We start from the raw sequence: 23124 nt of genomic DNA, 5'->3' as shown, positions 1-23124 counted from the left end.
CAATTCTCGGTTCACACTTATTTTCTCCTACCACTGTCACTGGAAGAGTGTTTTTGCTTTTTCCAACTCCGCGCATCAATATTTTAAGCAACAAAACGCCAGCTAGTTGTAGTATCAGAATTTCTCAGAAAAAATTGTAGCACCAGAAAAAAGAGTGACGCATGCCTCAATTTTCAAAACACAGCTCGAGCTAAAAGAAAAAGGCAAGAGCTGACAATGTTGCAGTCTCTACAAAGGTTTACAGCCGACAATGGGCATCAGTATCACAGAGTAAAATTTACTATTGCATGGCCATCACGGAGTAAAATTTACTACTATTCCAGTCGACCAAATAACCCCGACGATTGCATGGCCACACAAAGCAAGAGCACTGATGATTTGGAACTCCAGCCTACATACACGCCTCCCTCTCCGGCATGATCATGAGTCCATGTCCACAGGCTCATCTGCCGGGGCAGCATAGGACAGCTCCTTGCCCATCACCACCGCCGTCATCATCAGCCTACCGGCGTCCGGAAAAGCGTCGTGCTGCATCAGCACCTCCTCCACCGAGAAGCACTTGGCCTCCAGGCCTCTCGCTTGCACGTCCTCTTTTCTCACGGGGAGCACCTCCTCGAACGTGCCGTCGAACACCACCGCGTCTGAGCTGTAGCACAGCCTCGAAGCGTTGAAGAGGACCGTTCCCTGAAGAGATTCTTGGATGACCTCGTCGCTCCAGCCTTCTGAAACTGATGCCTGTGAGAGCTCGACCCAGTCATCCTGGTCGGCTGCGTTTGTCCAGCAAGCCTCTAGAAGGCCTTTGTTGGAGCTTCGGAACGAGGAGCCTGTCCAAGCAAATACTTCGAAGGCTTTGAGAGAAAGCTCGCGGCCTCTCTTCATGCACATCTCGATCAGTTCTGATGGCGGAAGAAGCTTGCTTGCATGTTTGCCCTGTGCATATTCTGGATCATGCTGAACAATCTCTTCCTGTAAAGAAAAGGTAAAGATTATTTCGTCAGCTATGCGTTCTGACTTCCCTTAGAAATGATAAGGCATCCAGCTACATGCCATCAAGCAAGTTATCCTCTTTTGTATAGCTTGAATATATTTTCATCAAAGATAAATAAAACAGCATTGTAAAACTTTGTAGGAGTTCAAACTTGGTAGTACTGCCATGCCTCCAAACATGGAATACTTCAATACATGCCCATTAACACTGAAGTCTGGAGGCAGATAATTAATTATAGAGAACAGAAGTAACATCATCTTTTTCTGTTTAAGACGCTTCACCTGAAGATTTAGAATCCGGATATCAGCATCTATCTGTGCAACCTTCACTTCATAATCAACATCCTTACCTACTTGTTAAAAACTGCAATTTGTCAGGAGTCCATTTACCACGAAAAGAACAGAACATATCATTGAAGAAACGGGAATTAATACAAAAGAATGATGCAACATTCTGTTCCTTAACAAAAATTATCTTCTAGAAAATCAGGCATTTCCTGTGCTGCAGAAAGTTCAGCAGAATCATGAAATAAACTCTTACCATATAATAAAAGGTTAAGCAGCACACCCATAAGAATATGCAACAGCTACAAGTCCTAAGCATGTGAAAAATTCAATGATGGAGAGAATTATAGAATTCATCGCATTTATTTAGCACTTGATAAACTACTGCTGTCCATCTTAAAAGTGATACTGGAAGCCAGTTTTACATAAACTTATTATATAATATGTGGTTACATCAATCATGGCATAGCTGGAGGTATAGAAGGAAAGTATAACAGAAGAAATAGTTAACCTGCTGTTGCAGCAATTTTAGAGAGATAGAGAAGACGTCTTCTTTCAACAAAGGACAGCGACTTTCTGGTGCTTGTTAGGTCAGCATCTTCTCCAGGACTTGAAAGCAGAGCACAGGTATGAAGAGTCTCTGAAGCAGTTGAGAACTGATTTAAGCATATCTCATGAAGCCACAAAAGATCACTGCGGTCTTTCAGAAAATTAGCTAGCTCTTCCTGGAATTCTTCTCCCAGCCTTAACAGCTTAGCGTAATGCCGACTGTTGATTAGCTGTTTAAAAACGTAGAAACTGAATCCCCCATGAGGTCCTATACTATCATGCTGCAACATAAGATCAACATAAGAGCCGTGTTCCATAACAATTTTTTGGTCGAAAGTGGATAATATGCTAGGTCACTGAAAAAATATACAACAAGGCATAAAAATGATCCTAGACAAATTGGGGATATGATCACATGATTTTACCATAAGATTGCGGAGGAGAACCGTATCACTGATATCATAGCAAATCTGCCACAACGTTTGGTACCCTTCATGCCGTTTAGCTGTTGCCAAAATAGGAGAAGTGACCTCTCTAAATATAGATTCTTTCAGATCAGGATTGTCATTGCCTTCACTTGACTCCTGGTAGATATGGGCATGTATTAGGTAGTACCATATTAAAATCAAGTAAAACCGAAGAGCCAACATTGACAGTGTTTATAAAATGAGACTCCCTCCGTCCCATAATATAAGAGCGTTTTTGGCACTACACTAGTGTAAAAAACGTTCTTATATTATGGGACAGAGGGAGTACATGTTAAGTATGAACGCATCATGTCAAGAAACTGTCAACAGCAGATGGGCAATCCAGAAAAATGTTGAGTTAATTAAATTACAAATTGTCCAAATAGGCCTTTGCCATGGTTCTTTTTTATTTGGAATGTCATTCTAGCTGAAACTGCCCTTTGTTACTTGATGTCAAGCTATCATCCACTATATTGATGCATACAAACTTACATTCATGTCAGATGAACAAAACATACACTGATACATGTGCTATGATCAGAGATTACTAGTCAATGCATGCTTGTATAGTCCATATTCACTTCAATGAAAATGACACTAGGGGAAATCAACCAAAGAGCCAACCAAGCAGCAAACTACTAAAATCTCATCTGAATGTCGATGTCGCAGATTGCGTAGTGAAAGGGTGAGTTGCTACATAAATAACAAGATGCTCCAGAACTACCATTGCATACATACAAGTATAACACAAGTTTGAACCTCAACAGTCCGCAAATTGGTACGGGACAGCTGATAATCATATAAAATAAGCTATGGACCTAACCACACCATTTTCTGAGGGAATAAAGGATAGACTGAATTCTAAGATAGAACAATAAGATAAGAGTACAAGGAAATAAAGAGACATCATGAACTTGCAAAATATAAACACGCAAGAAAAACATTAAGAACATAGTGGCATAGAATTAGACCAAACCTGATATTTTGCTTCTATAATTTGCTTTGCAAGGTCATAAAGGGATCCAAGAAGCTCATCTCTCCGTTCACAGTATTCTTGGGCTAGCACACCATGGTCCTCCCCACGTTCAAATTTGGCAGTTAATACACCAATATATCCCTCCAGTAGCATATCTGTGAGTCCTTCCAGCTGAGACCATAGATTAGATTTCATTGGCATGCCTGCAGATCCTGGTTCTCTCAAAAGCTCCATCACAGATGATGCCAGATTCCAGATTCCAGACCGCACTACAGGCTGACTGTTCCATGTTATCAGCCCTTCAGGAGAAGGATACCAGTCCTTGTACTCCGCTCTGTAGTGTAATGCTGCCTGAACTAAGGTCACACAGGCATTTGATAACTCAAGTGCACATTGCATCTGAACAGATGGGTGTTCTTCTCCGGTTATAATATACCGAAGTTGATGCGACAAACAATAAAATAGATCCTCTATGTCAGAAACTCTACTGTAGAAAACTTCAGCATTATCACGATCCATTAATAGAACGGTGTTCCGTCGAGCTTTCTCACCGACCAGCTGAATGAGATTCCACAGTGCACCAGCAGTTGGAGTTTTGGACTGTGGTGATAAACGTGTGCTTGAACTCTGCTGGCTAAGCGCATTTTGTAATTCTCTAAGATGGATCATTCCAGAGAGCTTTTCTCCATGTTCCATGACACTTAGCATTGCAGCTCCTATGGAATAAAAGCATAATGAAAATTATTCGGTCAGAAAATGAACTCATAGAACAGTATCAGTTCCCCTTACGTCTATATAAATTGATATTGTAGTCTCTAGGTCCTATCACATTGTTACAATTACAAATTTAATGATTTAAAGAGAAGGGGGAGGGGTGTTCTAAGACAAATGCCTAATGATGAACAGATACTATAGCATACACAATATACCATAATAGAAAGATCACATCAATTCTGACAACAATGTGCAATATAGATAGCAGAGGCAAGAACAATTAGTAACATAACCAATGGGTCCGTTTGATTATTTGTAACAGGGATAATACGAGTCCAAAATTTAAAAAAAAAAGATAATAATGGCAAGAGAAGATCCATACTTTGTTTTGAAGAGAGTTCTTCATGGCACTTGGACAAGACAAGAAATTGAAGGAATTTCTCATGTTTTTGACGTTTCTCGGCAAGGGATGAAACAATAGTTGAAGCAAGAAATTCAGCTTCTCTAGTTGTTGTCCAGTGCTTAGATAATGTGTTTACAATAGATCTGCTTACTCGAACAAATACGTTCATCTCACCCTCTTTCTCAAATGCCCCTGCTACTCTAAGCTTTTGAAGTGCCTCATGAACAGCGCCTGACAAAATAAAATCATGAAACAGCCTATTAAGTAACATCTCAGCCTCTTCATCAACCACAGCCTGCTGGGCTACGCCAGTTAATGCTGGTCTTTGCCTGTCTCCAGCACTCCAAGCCTCAGAGCTAACTCTTCTGGGAACAATACTGGCACTGAATGCTTGACTTCTCCTTTTCTCTTCAGCGACCGCTTCATTACAGCTACCTTTTCGTGATAAGCTGCGCTCTGGAGGCTCAACCCCACCTACTAATACAGCCTTTTCAGGTATTGCCCAGATTCCTGCCTTTTCTGTCAGAACAACCCAAGCTCCTTCATCCCTATCCTCAGCAGATGGGATAATGGAAGCATCAAAAACCTTTCCAGCATCCCAAGGCAGATCAAATTGATAGAGTCGGGTAGAGCCCCTCCAATAGATGGCCACCGTTGCTTTTCCATCACCTGATAAGATGATCACTGAGCCAGAAGGCTTGCCGCCAGTTTTTAGCCTCATGGAGAACAAAAATTCTTCATCCTCCACTCGAGCTTTAGGAATTATCACCTGAGCAGGAGCTTTTTTCTCCAAAAACCTTTCGCGTTTAACCACATTGTTTTCGGATGGAAACTTTTGGTTAGATTTGTACAGCATTGTCAGAAGTGAATACTGAGTGTAGTTTGACCCACTCACCCGGTCTTTGCAGAAGGTAGCAACAAGAATATTAAATTCCTTCCCGCGCTCATCTATCTGCATGTCCAAAAGCCAGATGTTCTTTTGACCAGCTATGTCCTTTTTTATGCCCAACTCCCCATCACTACCAACAATTTCCTGAGACCCTAATATTTTTACATTGATTCCATGCAAGAGTGAGATGCCCCAACATTGTATCCCCTGGCTAGTCAACAAAAAGAACTTCCGTTCAGCAGCCTCGGATGATTCATTGCTTGGTAGCCAAACCAAGGATCTTCCACCATTATTTTTCTGAGAATGATCAGTAGCATTATCTCCTAATGTATCACGATGGACTTCTCTTCGGTGAATTCTCAGTGGTGAACACTGAAACAACCATAAAGCACCTGTTGGCTCAGAAGCAATCGCAATACATTCATGAGCAGCTCCTGGAACGGAAGCTGCAATTACCGAGTTAAACCTGTAACAGACAGATATGGCATCACTTGCAGATGTGTCACTGTGGCCAAATAAACTAAGAACTGGACCCTTGCCACTACTTTCATCATAGATATCAGGCCAATACGCAATAGCTTGTGTTCTTCTGTTGCAGAGGATAACACCAGTTGAACTTCTTCGGTGCAACATATCTCCACTGTTCCTTGTTGATGGACCACTACTATGCCATCTCATGATGCAAACCGTCCACTGGTTACCAGAGAGGGGTTTTCCGTCTTTGTCTCCCACAAGCGAAGACGGGATCTCAAGTGCAAGACAATCTTTTGCAACAGCAGCCAAGTAGCTCCAGACAAAAAGCTCATTTCCACATATCATCCATGCAAGGGATGTCTCTTTGTCAATGCCACCTACAAGCATGCTCTTGCCTACAAGGGATACATAAACGGCATCTACAGTTCAGAATGGTAGAAGCAAACTAGCAAAAGAAAAATTGCGCGGGCGCCCAAGAGAAACTAGTTACCGGCGAAATTCCTCTGCAGAAGGTTGGCTTGTGCATTCCTCACGACTTGGGGAAACTCTGCTACGCGCACTGGTTGGATCTGGTCAGAATCGCCGGCCCTGTCTGTTTGCTTTGATGTCGAAATCCTGAAAATTCGCACAGAGAAACAGAATTTAGAAACATCATACCTCGGCGAACTGTGTCAAACTGTGAGCGCGCTAGCCTATTACGGTGAGGATGGCAAAGGGGTTCCTGCGCATCGCTTGCTTCCGGTGCCTCGACTAGATACAAGCATACGGCGAAATGCGGCGATTCTGGTGAAATCGAAGACAGGTGAGACGGAAGGGTCACCTGGCGAGGAGGGAGGAGGTGGTCCATGGGGCCGGGGTGCCGGTGGCGGGGCGGTCGGAGAGGATGAATCCACCAGGGGAAGGGGAGTGGGCGGGAGCGGGAGGAGGGGGTGAAGGGGTCGCCTCCTCCTTCTCCCTGCGGTGGAGGTGGGGTTTCCGGATCGCCGGCGAGAACATCTTTGGCGGCGGACGAGCTGTGCTGCGGCAACCTCAAGCTCTCCGACTAGCCGGCCTTTTTCGGCGCTCTCTCCGGTAGGCTAGGGTTTTACTAGTGTTTTGAGTTTCTTCCTTTTCTCTCTTCTTTGCGTTTTGCCCCTCCTTAGAGATAGAAATACGGAGACGCTAGTTGGAGCTAAGGGCCTCTGTGTAATACATGGTTTTAAAACCAGAGAAATGGAAAAGGTCACTTCCTCAGATATGATTATTACGACTCTTCATGCAATCCAAATGCATTATTTAAATTTTATTTTTTAAAAAAGGACTCACTGCTATAAAGGTTCCCAAACGACAAGCGCCACACTTGAAAAAATTATGGATCTGACGTTTTTTACAACTAAAGTTATCATCTGAAAAGAAAAACAAACAAAAAAATTTGAAGCTTGCCATCCGAAAAGGAAATTGCCATCCTCGTGTCGCTAAACATGGCATAGAAAACGATCGGAGTTGCCATATGTTCGTGCCACACTTGTGTCAGTTATCAGAATCCTAAGGTTTTGTAGAAGTACAAAGCACTCCAAACATAATGCAAATTACATCAAGGTCATTGGACCACCGAATGAGCACTATCACCGCTACAACAAACGTCGACGCATTCTTTTCGCCGCTCTCATATCGAAGCCAGTCTAACCTTGTTGATAATAACCAGAATTTTTTTGGGCATGTGCCCCTAAGGACCAGCGCCATGGAGCTGCAGCATCGAAGTTGAATCATTGAATTGATTTAAAGAACCTCACACCAAATCTCGTCGTCGCGTACGCACGATGAGAAGCCCTAAACCGTTGGCCCGAGGAGCTGGCACGAATCTATGTCGGAGCTTCGTCTAATCCATTGATACGTCTTCGTCGTATCTATAATTTTTATTGTTTCGTGTCAATATTCTACAACTTTCATATACTTTTGGCAACATTTTATATTATTTTTTGGACTAACATATTGATCAGTGCCCAGTGTTATCCCTGTTTTTCGCATGTTTTTTGTTTCGCAGAAAATCAATCAAACGAACTCCAAACGCGATTTTATGGAGATTTTTTTGGAATATATGTGACTTTTTGGAGGAAGAATCAACGCAAACGGAGGCCCACAACCTTTGCCTTGCCACCTCCTCGTAAGTCGGTTGGATCCCTTCTTCGGCTGTAAGGAAGCTTATATCGAGAAAAATCATGTTAAAATTTCAACCCGATCGGAATTACGGATCTCCTGATATTTAAAAAATGGTTTTTGGCCAGAAACAACAACGCGGAACATAAGAGAAACTAAGAGCGAGAGATCCAATCTCGGAGGGGCTCCTGCCCTCTGGGAGCCATGGCGGCCATGGACCAGAGGGCAAACCTCCTCCCATCTAGGGGGAGGCCAAGCAAGAAGGAGGGGCTCTCTCCCTCTCTCTTCCGGTGGCGCCGGAGCACCGCTGGGGGAACCATCGTGACGGCGATCTACACCAACAACTTCGTCGCCGTCATCACCAACCCTCTCCCCATCTATGCAGTGGTGTAACCTCTACTCCCATTTGTAATTCACTACTTGAACATGGTTTTTAATGCTATGTATTATTATCCAATGATGTGTGGCAATCCTATGATGTTTGACTAGATTCTTTTTATCCTACAGGTTAATTGTGGTATGGTGTGATTGATATGAGTTGCATGTTAATATGGTGTTGTCCTATGGTGCCTTCCGTATCGCGCAAGCATGTGGGATTACCGATGTAGGGTGTTGCAATACATTCATAATTCGCTTATAGTGGGTTGCGAGAGTGACAAAAGTTTAAACTCGAGTAAGGGTGTTGTTGCATATGGGAGTAAAGAGGACTTGTTACTTAATGTTATGGCTGGGTTTTACCTTAATGATCTTTAGTAGTTGCGGATGCTTGATAGACTTTCAATAATAAGTGCATATGATCCAAGTACGAAAAGTGTGTTTGTGTATGCCCCCCCCCCCTCATTACACATGATAAGTATCTATTGTGTTATATTCAATTGCCTATGGACAATCTTTTCTCTTAGTGTTACATAAAGCTCTCTACGAAAATAAACTAACTTTTATTATCCCGCTAAGTACTTCTAGTTTTATTCTTGCAAACTTATCCTCTTATACCTACAAAGTAGTTTTATTCTTGTTATAGGTAAAGAGAATGCTAAGTGTGTGTAGAGTTGTATCCGTGGTCGATAGAACTTGAAGAGAATATTAATTCTACCTTTAGCTCCTTCTTGGTTTCGACACTCTTACTTATCGAAAAAGGCTACAATTGGTCTCCTATACTGGTGGGTTATCATCCATCCTGACAAATGAAATTGATGAGGACCGGAGTCCGGAAGATTGGCTCGAAGAAGAAGCATCAGCATTTGTCTAAGCGTCTGTTGGAAATATGCCCTAGAGGCAATAATAAATTGGTTATTGTTATATTTCCTTGTTCATGATAATCGTTTATTATCCATGCTAGAATTGTATTGATAGGAAACTCAGATACATGTGTGGATACATAGACAACACCATGTCCCTAGTAAGCCTCTAGTTGACTAGCTCGTTGATCAATAGATGGTTACGGTTTCCTGACCATGGACATTGGATGTCGTTGATAACGGGATCACATCATTAGGAGAATGATGTGATGGACAAGACCCATTCCTAAGCCTAGCACAAGATCGTGTAGTTCGTATGCTAAAGCTTTTCTAATGTCAAGTATCATTTCCTTAGACCATGAGATTGTGCAACTCCCGGATACCGTAGGAGTGCTTTGGGTGTGCCAAACGTCACAACGTAACTGGGTGGCTATAAAGGTGCACTACGGGTATCTCCGAAAGTGTCTGTTGGGTTGGCACGAATCGAGACTAGGATTTGTCACTCCGTGTAAACGGAGAGGTATCTCTGGGCCCACTCGGTAGGACATCATAATAATGTGCACAATGTGACCAAGGAGTTGATCACGGGATGATGTGTTACGGAACGAGTAAAGAGACTTGCCGGTAACGAGATTGAACAAGGTATCGGGATACCGACGATCGAATCTCGGGCAAGTATCGTACCGATAGACAAAGGGAATTGTATACGTGTAACATCCCCAGCATCACACTACAGTAATCTCCCCCTAATGAAGGTCATGTCATCATGATCATCATGCCAAAAGGCCACTTGTCCAAAATCTGCTTCAAAGTCAAATTCAAATTGCATGTCAAATATTTGCTTCTTCTTTCATGAAAACTAAATGTTCATCAGGTGGCAAATAATCATTTGTTAATATTGGTGCTGAACCAACATTTTTGTAAAAGATTTGAGTGGCCTAAACTACTTAAAACAGTGACCTAAGCAACAAATTAAATGCCTTTTTAATTTATAAAATTGGCAACTATTCCAAAAGCCTCCCAACCTTTTTGTGCCAGTGCACAATAATTCCTTGAAATTATCTTGCCCAATGACATAATTTTGCAAAGTCCTAATGGCTAAAAGGAAAAGGCAAATTGCTGCTGGAAATTAAAAAAAAAGCAAAGAAAAAGGAAAAGCCCCCCCCCCCTCAACTGGGCCGACTGGCCCAGCTGGCCACCGTGCCCCCCCCCATGGGCCTCGGCCCACCTCAACCAGCCGGCCCAGCTCCCCGCACCGCGCCCCCTTCCTGTTCCCCTGGTGCGCGCCGCTAGAGGGGCGCCGTCCCCGCCGAACCACCTCGCCGTCGACGAGGAGGATAAGGTCGGCCCCTCCCCTCGATGCCTCGACCTCCTCCCCACCTACCTCCACCCACGCCCCGAACCCCCTCGCCCTCTCCGCCTCTCCCTCTCCCACTCCTTCGTTCTGGAGAGGAGGCCGACGCGGTCGCCGCCGTGCCTCGCCCGTCCTCGCGGCCACCGGCGGCCCCGCGCCCGCTGACCCTGTCGGTGAGCTTCGCCAAGCTCGACTCCTTCGACTGGCGCCCTCCGCTGGAACCGGGAAGCACCGCAGCCGCCGTTCGTCCTCGTCCCCATCTCCGGCTGCCGTCGATCTCCTTCGACTCCGGCGACGTCTCTGCTGCTACTAAGCCTTCGAGGGCCACCGTGCGTGCCGCAAGGTGAGCTCCTTCCCCTCTCCCTTCTCTCACGTAGGCCGCCTCCCTCTCTAGCTCGCTCGCCGCAACTGCCGTAGCTCACCGTCGCCCTGCTGCGTCACCGTCGTGGCCACCGCTGCCATGGCCCCCATCTGAGCCCTCCGTCGTGCTCCTGGTGTTCCCAGGAGCCCGGCGAGCCCTTCCTCTTGCCCTCTCGTGCCCCCAGCCCCGATCCCGACGACGACCGGAGTCCGGCGTCCGCCTCGCCGCTCGCCGTCGACGTTCCCGACCACCGCAGCCTCTCCCACCCCCCAGATCGCCTCCTCGTCGTCTTCTCGTTCGAACGGGCCCGGACGCGCTAGAAACGGCGCCCTGTGCGCGTAACCCGACCACCTCCCGAGCGCGCCGCCGTCGTTTTTTGTCGCCGGAGCTGTCTCCGGCGCCGTCGCCGATGTGGCCTGGCAGGTGGGCCACCTGTGCCACTGACGCTAGGCCCCACGGGTCCCTGTTGACTGGTTTGACCAGTCAACATGCTGACTGGGCTTCTCTGTGACACTGACGTGCGGGCCCCACCATGTAATTAGATTAACTAAACCGGTTTTTTATATAAAACTGATTAGTTAACCTAACCAGTCACTGACATGTGGGGCCCAGTAGCTAAATAACCCCCAGTTTAGTTTGAAATAAACTCTGTTACGTAAGAGAGGCTGACTGGTGGGACCTATTGGTCAGTTTGACCAGTCAGCGGGTCTGTTGACTTGCTGATGTCAGCATGGCGTCATGCTGACGTCATATTTCTTTTCTGTTAATTTAAATAATTTCCAATTATTAATAAAACTTTAAAAATTCATAGAAAATAAACCGTAACTCGGATGAAAATGTTTTCTATATGTAAGTTGCTCAGAAAAATCCAACGAATCCGAATATGTGGTCCGTTCATCTGTCACATGCCCCTAGCATGCTGAACATGGAACTTTCCCCCTCTTTTCCTTTGTCCGGAATCCACCTAACGTCGGGAATTCACCCTCGGATGTTTCCCCCCTTCATCTGCAATGTGTAGTACCGCGTTAGAGCACGCTTAGCGCTACGTATCGTCATGTCATGCTTAGTGTTACCTCTGTTTGCTATGTATTTACTGTTTCTTCCCCCTCTTCTCTCCGGTAGACCCCGAGGCCGCTGATGCCCCGGTGATCGACTACGTCGTCGACAACGACCCCTCCTTGCCAGAGCAACCAGGCAAGCCCCCCCTTTGATCATCCCGATATCGCCCATTCCATTCTCTCATGCTTGCATTAGATTTTACTACTGTTATTGTTTGCTCCTATTCTGATGCATAGCCTGCTTTTGTATCTACTGTTGTACCTTACATGCTTATCCTAAACTGCTTAGTATAGGTTGGTTAGTGATCCATCAGTGACCCCCACCTTGTCCTTGTTGCCCCTGCTTCATCATTGAAGACCCGATCAACGGGATTGAAGACCAGGCCCCGGCACCGCACATCACTTTCCCCTTAGTTGTTCGACACTGCTGGGTTACTATCGAGTGCCGAGGGTGAGACCTCTACAGCACTTCTGATGTTAACCCTGTAGTGTAGCTATTCGGTCGTGGTCATCGAGGGTGATTCCACCTTAACCACTTCCGATATGACTCTATCGTGCAACCCCTCAAGTGTGAACCTCGGGGGTGATTCCTCTTACGTTCACCTTGATGATTACATTGAGTGGAATTCACCGGGGGTGATTCCTCGGGTTTTCCCCTTGATGTTTAAACACACAGTTACTATGGTTACTATGACTTTACACCGAACTATGTTACTAAAGACGGGTCGACCCTGAGGGGTGCCCGCGCGAGCATAATTGCGAGTGATGAGGAGTCGGGTTGACCTGGAAGGTGCCCGTGAGATAATTAGGAGGCGTGGCCGGGCATTCTTAGCCCTTGCCGCAAGTCCTCGAGACGGGGCAACGGGGTCACATCTTTCGTGAGTCTTTGCTTGTTACCGCGCGTTCCTAATCCACTATGATTTGGATATTTGATCCGAGGGGCCTCTGGCCTGATAGCACTAACCATCATGTGGGCATAGTATGGGCGTTCTGCGTTGTATGCATCAGCCGAAGCTTAATAGACGTCAGCGACTGAGCGGCGCGCGCCGGGTTGGACTGGTAAGCACCTACCTTTTTAAGGAGGTAGCTAGGTCTGCTCACCGGCCGCGTTCGCAACGTGCAGGAGTTTCTGGGGAGATGGCCCATGACCCCTGGGGGCATAGGTTTAGTCCGGCGTGCTGGCCTCTCTATTAAGCCTAGGTCGGGTTGCGGCGTATTGTTTGGCCGAGGCCGGGCATGACCCTGGAAAGTGTGTCCGGCCGGAGTTAAGCGAGCGTGGTGGGTAAGTTGGTGCACCCCTGCAGGGAAGAAAACATCTATCGATAGCCTGTCCTACGGTAACGGACACTTGGAGTTGTATCCCGATCGATACAACTAGAACTGGATACTTGTGATGAGAATTGGATTGTGATGAGGTGATAACCGGATAGTATGGCTCTGGGATTGCTTTCTCACAGGGAGTCGAGGAAGGATCTCTGGCCGAGGTTGATAACACTACTACTACTTTACTTTATGCTACTCTACTCCCTCCTGTTTGCTGCAAGATGGTGGTTTCCAGAAGATGCTAGTCTTCGATAGGACTAGGCCTTCTCTATATTCTGGCATTTCTGCAGCCCAGTCCATATATACAGCCTTCCTTTGATAATGTTGCATATGTAGTATAGATCCTTGCTTGCGAGTACTTTGGATGAGTACTCACGGTTGCTTTGCTCCCCCTTTCCCCCCTTCTTTCTTCTTTCTGGTTGTTGCTGAAGGAAATATGCCCTAGAGGCAATAATAAAGTTATTATTTATTTCCTTATAATCATGATAAATGTTTATTATTCATGCTAGAATTGTATTTACCGGAAACATAATACATGTGTGAATACATAGACAAACAAAGTGTCACTAGTATGCCTCTACTTGACTAGCTCGTTAATCAAAGATGGTTATGTTTCCTAACCATGAACAATAAGTTGTTATTTGATTAAACGAGGTCACATCATTAGTAGAATGATCTGATTGACATGACCCATTCCATTAGCTTAGCACCCGATCGTTTAGTATGTTGCTATTGCTTTCTTCATGACTTATACATGTTCCTATGACTATGAGATTATGCAACTCCCGTTTACCGGAGGAACACTTTGGGTACTACCAAACGTCACAACGTAACTGGATGATTATAAAGGGGTACTACAGGTGTCTCCAATGGTCGATGTTGGGTTGGCGTATTTCGAGATTAGGATTTGTCACTCCGATTGTCGGAGAGGTATCTCTGGGCCCTCTCGGTAATACACATCACATAAGCCTTGCAAGCATTACAACTAATATGTTAGTTGTGAGATGATGTATTACGGAACGAGTAAAGAGACTTGCCAGTAACGAGATTGAACTAGGTATTGGATACCGACGATCGAATCTCGGGCAAGTAACATACCGATGACAAAGGGAACAACGTATGTTGTTATGCGGTCTGACCGATAAAGATCTTCGTAGAATATGTAGGAGCCAATATGGGCATCCAGGTCCCGCTATTGGTTATTGACCGGAGACGTGTCTCGGTCATGTCTACATTGTTCTCGAACCCGTAGGGTCCGCACGCTTAAGGTTACGATGACAGTTATATTATGAGTTTATGCATTTTGATGTACCGAAGGTTGTTCGGAGTCCCGGATGTGATCACGGACATGACGAGGAGTCTCGAAATGGTCGAGACGTAAAGATTGATATATTGGAAGCCTATATTTGGATATCGGAAGTGTTCCGGGTGAAATCGGGATTTTACCGGAATACCAGGAGGGTTACCGGAACCCCCCGGGAACCATATGGGCCATCATGGGCCTTAGTGGAAAGGATAAAGGGGCAGCCCAAGGGGGCTGCGCGCCTCCCCCCTTCCCCTAGTCCTATTAGGACTAGGAGAGGTGGCCGGCCACCCCTCTCCCTCTTTCCCCCTTGGGAATCCTAGTTGGAATAGGATTGGAGGGGAGTCCTACTCCCGGTAGGAGTAGGACTCCTCCTGCGCCTCTCCCTCTTGGACGGCGCCCCCTCCCCCCTTGGCTCCTTTATATACGGAGGCAGGGGCACCTCTAAACACACAAGTTGACACAAGTTGATCCACGTGATCGATTCCTTAGCCGTGTGCGGTGCCCCCTGCCACCATATTCCTCGATAATACTGTAGCGGAGTTTAGTCGAAGCCCTGCTGCTGTAGTTCATCAAGATCGTCACCACGCCGTCGTGCTGACGAAACTCTTCCCCGACACTTTGCTGGATCGGAGTCCGGGGATCGTCATCGAGCTGAACGTGTGCTCGAACTCGGAGGTGCCGTAGTTTCGGTGCTTGATCGGTTGGATCGAGAAGACGTACGACTACTTCCTCTACGTCGTGTCATCGCTTCCGCAGTCGGTCTGCGTTGGGTACGTAGACAATACTCTCCCCTCGTTGCTATGCATCACATGATCTTGCGTGTGCGTAGGAAAATTTTTGAAATTACTACGAAACCCAACAGTGGCATCCGAGCCAGGTTATTGATGTTGATGTTATATGCACGAGTAGAACACAAGTGAGTTGTGGACGATACAAGTCATACTGCCTACCAGCATGTCATATTTTGGTTCGGCGGTATTGTTGGACGAGACGACCCAGACCAACCTTACGCGTATGCTTACGCGAGACCGGTTCCCTCGACGTGCTTTGCACAGAGATGGCTTGCGGGCGACTGTCTCTCCAACTTTAGTTGAACCAAGTATGGCTACGCCCGGTCCTTGCGAAGGTTAAAACGGAGTCTATTTGACAAACTATCGTTGTGGTTTTGATGCGTAGGTGAGATTGGTTCTTACTTAAGCCCGTAGCAGCCACGTAAAACATGCAACAACAAAGTAGAGGACGTCTAACTTGTTTTTGCAGGGCATGTAGTGATGTGATATGGTCAAGGCATGATGCTGAATTTTATTGTATGAGATGATCATGTTTTGTAACCGAGTTATCGGCAACTGGCAGGAGCCATATGGTTGTCGCTTTATTGTATGCAATGCAATCGCGATGTAATGCTTTACTTTATTACTAAACGGTAGTGATAGTCGTGGAAGCATAAGATTGGCGAGACGACAACGATGCTACGATGGAGATCAAGGTGTCGCGCCGGTGACGATGGTGATCATGACGGTGCTTCGGAGATGGAGATCACAAGCACAAGATGATGATGACCATATCATATCACTTATATTGATTGCATGTGATGTTTATCTTTTTATGCATCTTATCTTGCTTTGATTGACGGTAGCATTATAAGATGATCTCTCACTAAATTATCAAGAAGTGTTCTCCCTGAGTATGCACCGTTGCCAAAGTTCGTCGTGCCCAGACACCACGTGATGATCGGGTGTGATAAGCTCTACGTCCATCTACAACGGGTGCAAGCCAGTTTTTGCACACGCAGAATGCTCAGGTTAAACTTGACGAGCCTAGCATATGCAGATATGGCCTCGGAACACGGAGACCGAAAGGTCGAGCGTGAATCATATAGTAGATATGATCAACATAACGATGTTCACCATTGAAAACTACTCCATCTCACGTGATGATCGGTCATGGTTTAGTTGATTTGGATCACGTAATCACTTAGAGGATTAGAGGGATGTCTATCTAAGTGGGAGTTCTTAAATAATATGATTAATTGAACTTAAATTTATCATGAACTTAGTACCTGATAGTATCTTGCTTGTTTATATTGATTGTAGATAGATGGCTCGTGCTGTTGTTCCGTTGAATTTTAATGCGTTCCTTGAGAAAGCAAAGTTGAAAGATGATGGTAGCAATTACACGGACTGGGTCTGTAACTTGAGGATTATCCTCATTACTGCACAGAAAAATTACGTCCTGGAAGCACCGCTGGGTGCCAGGCCTGCTGCTGGAGCAACACCAGATGTTATGAACGTCTGGCAGAGCAAAGCTGATGACTACTCGATAGTTCAGTGTGCCATGCTTTACGGCTTAGAATCGGGACTTCAACGACGTTTTGAACGTCATGGAGCATATGAGATGTTCCAGGAGTTGAAGTTAATATTTCAAGTAAATGCCCGAATTGAGAGATATGAAGTCTCCAATAAGTTCTATAGCTGCAAGATGGAGGAGAACAGTTCTGTCAGTGAGCATATACTCAAAATGTCTAGGTATAATAATCACTTGATTCAATTGGGAGTTAATCTTCCGGATGATTGTGTCATTGACAGAATTCTCCAATCACTGCCACCAAGCTACAAGAGCTTCGTGATGAACTATAATATGCAAGGGATGAACAAGACTATTCCCGAGCTCTTCGCAATGCTGAAAGCTACGGAGGTAGAAATCAAGAAGGAGCATCAAGTGTTGATGGTTAACAAGACCACTAGTTTCAAGAAAAAGGGCAAAGGGAAGAAAAAGGGGAACTTCAAGAAGAACGGCAAGCAAGTTGCTGCTCAAGAGAAGAAACCCAAGTCTGGACCTAAGCCTGAAACTGAGTGCTTCTACTGCAAGCAGACTGGTCACTGGAAGCGGAACTGCCCCAAGTATTTGGCGGATAAGAAGGATGGCAAGGTGAACAAAGGTATATGTGATATACATGTTATTGATGTGTACCTTACTAGAGCTCGCAGTAGCACCTGGGTATTTGATACTTGTTCTGTTGCTAATATTTGCAACTCGAAACAGGGACTACAGAATAAGCGGGCACTGGCAAAGGACGAGGTGACGATGCGCATGGGAAACGGTTCCAAAGTCGATGTGATCGCAGTCGGCACGCTACCTCTACATCTACCTTCGGGATTAATATTAGACCTAAATAATTGTTATTTGGTGCCAGCGTTGAGCATGAACATTATATCTGGATCTTGTTTAATGCGAGACGATTATTCATTTAAATCAGAGAATAATGGTTGTTCTATTTATATGAGTAATATCTTTTATGGTCATGCACCCTTGAAGAGTGGTCTATTCTTATTGAATCTCGATAGTAGTAATACACATATTCATAATGTTGAAGCCAAAAGATGCAGAGTTGATAATGAAAGTGCAACTTATTTGTGGCACTGTCGTTTAGGTCATATCGGTATAAAGCGCATGATGAAACTCCATGCTGATGGACTTTTGGAACCACTTGATTATGAATCACTTGGTACTTGCGAACCGTGCCTCATGGGCAAGATGACTAAAACACCGTTCTCCGGTACTATGGAGAGAGCAACAGATTTGTTGGAAATCATACATACCGATGTATGTGGCCCGATGAATATTGAGGCTCGTGGCGGATATCATTATTTTCTCACCTTCACAGATGATTTAAGCAGATATGGGTATATCTACTTAATGAAACATAAGTCTGAAACATTTGAAAAGTTCAAAGAATTTCAGAGTGAAGTTGAAAATCATCGTAACAAGAAAATAAAGTTTCTACGATCTGATCGTGGAGGAGAATATTTGAGTTACGAGTTTGGTGTACATTTGAAAAACTGTGGAATAGTTTCGCAACTCACGCCACCCGGAACACCACAGCGTAATGGTGTGTCCGAACGTCGTAATCGTACTTTGCTAGATATGGTGCAATCTATGATGTCTCTTACTGATTTACCGCTATCTTTTTGGGGATATGCTTTAGAGACGGCCGCATTCACGTTAAATAGGGCACCATCAAAATCCGTTGAGACGACTCCTTATGAACTGTGGTTTGGCAAGAAACCAAAGTTGTCGTTTCTTAAAGTTTGGGGCTGCGATGCTTATGTGAAAAAGCTTCAACCTGATAAGCTCGAACCCAAATCAGAGAAATGTGTCTTCATAGGATACCCAAAGGAAACTGTTGGGTACACCTTCTATCACAGATCCGAAGGCAAGACATTCGTTGCTAAGAATGGATCATTTCTAGAGAAGGAGTTTCTCTCGAAAGAAGTGAGTGGGAGGAAAGTAGAACTTGACGAGGTAACTATACCCGCTCCCTTACTGGAAAGTAGTTCATCACAGAAAACTGTTTCAGTGACACCTACACCAGTTAGTGAGGAAGCCAATGATAATGATCATGAAACTTCAGATCAAGATACTGCTGAACCTCGTAGATCAAACAGAGTAAGATCCGCACCAGAGTGGTACGGTAATCCTGTTCTGGAGGTCATGCTACTAGATCATGATGAACCTACGAACTATGAAGAAGCGATGGTGAGCCCAGATTCCGCAAAGTGGCTTGAAGCCATGAAATCTGAGATGGGATCCATGTATGAGAACAAAGTATGGACTTTGGTTGACTTGCTCGATGATCGGCAAGCAATTGAGCATAAATGGATCTTTAAGAAGAAGACTGACGCTGATGGTAATGTTACTGTCTACAAAGCTCGACTTGTCGCAAAAGGTTTTCGGCAAGTTCAAGGAATTGACTACGATGAGACCTTCTCACCCGTAGCGATGCTTAAGTCCGTCCGAATCATGTTAGCAATTGCCGCATTTTATGATTATGAAATTTGGCAAATGGATGTCAAAACTGCATTCCTGAATGGATTTCTGGAAGAAGAGTTGTATATGATGCAACCAGAAGGTTTTGTCGATCCAAAGGGAGCTAACAAAGTGTGCAAGCTCCAGCGATCCATTTATGGACTGGTGCAAGCCTCTCGGAGTTGGAATAAACGTTTTGATAGTGTGATCAAAGCATTTGGTTTTATACAGACTTTCGGAGAAGCCTGTATTTACAAGAAAGTGAGTGGGAGCTCTGTAGCATTTCTGATATTATATGTGGATGACATATTACTGATTGGAAATGATATAGAATTTCTGGATAGCATAAAGGGATACTTGAATAAAAGTTTTTCAATGAAAGACCTCGGTGAAGCTGCTTACATATTAGGCATTAAGATCTATAGAGATAGATCAAGACGCTTAATTGGACTATTCACAAAGCACATACCTTGACAAAATTTTGAAGAAGTTCAAAATGGATCAAGCGAAGAAAGGGTTCTTGCCTGTGTTACAAGGTGTGAAATTGAGTAAGACTCAATGCCCGACCACTGCAGAAGATAGAGAGAATATGAAAGATGTTCCCTATGCATCAGCCATAGGCTCTATCATGTATGCAATGCTGTGTACCAGACCTGATGTGTGCCTTGCTATAAGTTTAGCAGGGAGGTACCAAAGTAATCCAGGAATGGATCACTGGACAGCGGTCAAGAACATCCTGAAATACCTGAAAAGGACTAAGGATATGTTTCTCGTATATGGAAGTGACAAAGAGCTCATCGTAAAAGGTTACGTTGATGCAAGCTTTGACACTGATCCGGACGATTCAAAATCGCAAACCGGATACGTGTTTACATTAAACGGTGGAGCTGTCAGTTGGTGCAGTTCTAAACAAAGCGTCGTAGCGGGATCTACATGTGAAGCGGAATACATAGCTGCTTCGGAAGCAGCAAATGAAGGAGTCTGGATGAAGGAGTTCGTATCCGATCTAGGTGTCATACCTAGTGCATCGGGTCCAATGAAAATCTTTTGTGACAATACTGGTGCAATTGCCTTGGCAAAGGAATCCAGATTTCACAAAAGGACCAAACACATCAAGAGACGCTTCAACTCCATCCGGGATCTAGTCCAGGTGGGAGACATAGAGATTTGCAAGATACATACGGATCTGAATGTTGCAGACCCGTTGACTAAGCCTCTTCCACGAGCAAAACATGATCAGCACCAAGGCTCCATGGGTGTTAGAATCATTACAGTGTAATCTAGATTATTGACTCTAGTGCAAGTGGGAGACTGAAGGAAATATGCCCTAGAGGCAATAATAAAGTTATTATTTATTTCCTTATAATCATGATAAATGTTTATTATTCATGCTAGAATTGTATTTACCGGAAACATAATACATGTGTGAATACATAGACAAACAAACTGTCACTAGTATGCCTCTACTTGACTAGCTCGTTAATCAAAGATGGTTATGTTTCCTAACCATGAACAATAAGTTGTTATTTGATTAAACGAGGTCACATCATTAGTAGAATGATCTGATTGACATGACCCATTCCATTAGCTTAGCACCCGATCGTTTAGTATGTTGCTATTGCTTTCTTCATGACTTATACATGTTCCTATGACTATGAGATTATGCAACTCCCGTTTACCGGAGGAACACTTTGGGTACTACCAAACATCACAACGTAACTGGATGATTATAAAGGAGTACTACAGGTGTCTCCAATGGTCGATGTTGGGTTGGCGTATTTCGAGATTAGGATTTGTCACTCCGATTGTCGGAGAGGTATCTCTGGGCCCTCTCGGTAATACACATCACATAAGCCTTGCAAGCATTACAACTAATATGTTAGTTGTGAGATGATGTATTACGGAACGAGTAAAGAGACTTGCCAGTAACGAGATTGAACTAGGTATTGGATACCGACGATCGAATCTCGGGCAAGTAACATACCGATGACAAAGGGAACAACGTATGTTGTTATGCGGTCTGACCGATAAAGATCTTCGTAGAATATGTAGGAGCCAATATGGGCATCCAGGTCCCGCTATTGGTTATTGACCGGAGACGTGTCTCGGTCATGTCTACATTGTTCTCGAACCCGTAGGGTCCGCACGCTTAAGGTTACGATGACAGTTATATTATGAGTTTATGCATTTTGATGTACCGAAGGTTGTTCGGAGTCCCGGATGTGATAACGGACATGACGAGGAGTCTCGAAATGGTCGAGACGTAAAGATTGATATATTGGAAGCCTATATTTGGATATCGGAAGTGTTCCGGGTGAAATCGGGATTTTACCGGAATACCAGGAGGGTTACCGGAACCCCCCGGGAACCATATGGGCCATCATGGGCCTTAGTGGAAAGGAGAAAGGGGCAGCCCAAGGGGGCTGCGCGCCTCCCCCCTTCCCCTAGTCCTATTAGGACTAGGAGAGGTGGCCGGCCACCCCTCTCCCTCTTTCCCCCTTGGGAATCCTAGTTGGAATAGGATTGGAGGGGAGTCCTACTCCCGGTAGGAGTAGGACTCCTCCTGCGCCTCTCCCTCTTGGCCGGCGCCCCCTCCCCCCTTGGCTCCTTTATATACGGAGGCAGGGGCACCTCTAAACACACAAGTTGACACAAGTTGATCCACGTGATCGATTCCTTAGCCGTGTGCGGTGCCCCCTGCCACCATATTCCTCGATAATACTGTAGCGGAGTTTAGGCGAAGCCCTGCTGCTGTAGTTCATCAAGATCGTCACCACGCTGTCGTGCTGACGAAACTCTTCCCCGACACTTTGCTGGATCGGAGTCCGGGGATCGTCATCGAGCTGAACGTGTGCTCAAACTCGGAGGTGCCGTAGTTTCGGTGCTTGATCGGTTGGATCGAGAAGACGTACGACTACTTCCTCTACGTCGTGTCATCGCTTCAGCAGTCGGTCTGCGTTGGGTACGTAGACAATACTCTCCCCTCGTTGCTATGCATCACATGATCTTGCGTGTGCGTAGGAAATTTTTTGAAATTACTACGAAACCCAACAGTTGCAACCAGATGGTGGAGTCCAGGAGCCAGATGCCACCTTTGACGACTGCTACTACCACGAGGGCGCCTACTACCTCATGAAGACCGCGACGACCAGGAGTAGTTAGGAGGCTCCCAGGCAGGAGGCCTTGCCTTTTCGATCAATGTTGCTTTTGTGCTAGCCTTCTTAAGGCAAACTTGTTTAACTCATGTCTGTACTCAGATATTGTTGCTTCCGCTGACTCTTGTGTATTCAAGCTTATGTATTCGAGCCCTCGAGGCCCCTGGCTTGTAATATAAAGCTTGTATTGTTTTAACCTGTGTCTAGAGTTGTGTTGTGATATCTTCCCGTGAGTCCTTGATCTTGATCGTACACATTTGCGTGTATGATTAGTGTACGATTGAATCGAGGGCGTCACAATACGGGATTGATTGAATCCTTGACATCGTGGTTCATCCGATGAGATCATCGTGGAGCATGTGAGAGCCAACATGGGTATCCAGATCCCGCTGTTGGTTATTGAAAGATCGTGGATGTCGCCTAGAGGGTGGGTGAATAGGCATTTTATAATAATTACGGTTTAGGCTTGAACAAATGCGGAATAAACCTAGCGGTTAATTTGTCAAGCACAAAACCTACAACAACTAGGCTCACCTATGTGCACCAACAACTTATGCTAAGCAAGATAAACTACTAGGTGATAGCAAGATACATGACAAGAAACAATATGGCTATCACAAAGTAAAGTGCATAAGTAAAGAGC

At 45.1% G+C, this 23124-nt stretch overlaps 1 protein-coding gene across 1 annotated transcript; it reads right to left on the bottom strand.

Annotated features, from left to right (window-relative positions):
• Positions 1–145: 145 nt before the first annotated feature.
• LOC119284994 (nuclear pore complex protein NUP133-like) lies at positions 146–6850 on the bottom strand. The gene is made up of 8 exons (XM_037564184.1): positions 6565–6850; positions 6235–6359; positions 4361–6139; positions 3265–3980; positions 2247–2405; positions 1784–2102; positions 1270–1337; positions 146–966 (listed from the first exon to the last, which is right to left on the bottom strand). The coding sequence occupies exons 1-8, from the start codon at positions 6738–6740 to the stop codon at positions 421–423; spliced, it is 3888 nt and encodes a 1295-aa protein (XP_037420081.1). The 5' UTR covers positions 6741–6850; the 3' UTR covers positions 146–420.
• Between the last annotated feature and the right edge of the window lie 16274 nt (positions 6851–23124).

This window comes from Triticum dicoccoides, chromosome 4A (assembly GCF_002162155.2).
Source record: "Triticum dicoccoides isolate Atlit2015 ecotype Zavitan chromosome 4A, WEW_v2.0, whole genome shotgun sequence".
Lineage (NCBI taxonomy): Eukaryota > Viridiplantae > Streptophyta > Magnoliopsida > Poales > Poaceae > Triticum > Triticum dicoccoides.
Note: the sequence above shows the minus strand (reverse complement) of the source record. Positions and strands in the feature narration are given on the sequence as shown.

What these genes read in the sequence shown, in the direction of transcription:
- LOC119284994 (XM_037564184.1), bottom strand. Translation starts at nt 6,740, where the DNA reads ATGTTCTCGCCGGCGATCCGGAAACCCCACCTCCACCGCAGGGAGAAG. An exon ending in TTATAGAAGCAAAATATCAG is followed by an intron (nt 2,406 to 3,264) that starts GTTTGGTCTAAT and finishes CATATCTACCAG; the next exon opens with GAGTCAAGTGAAGGCAATGA. An exon ending in TAAAATTGCTGCAACAGCAG is followed by an intron (nt 1,338 to 1,783) that starts GTTAACTATTTC and finishes TTTAACAAGTAG; the next exon opens with GTAAGGATGTTGATTATGAA.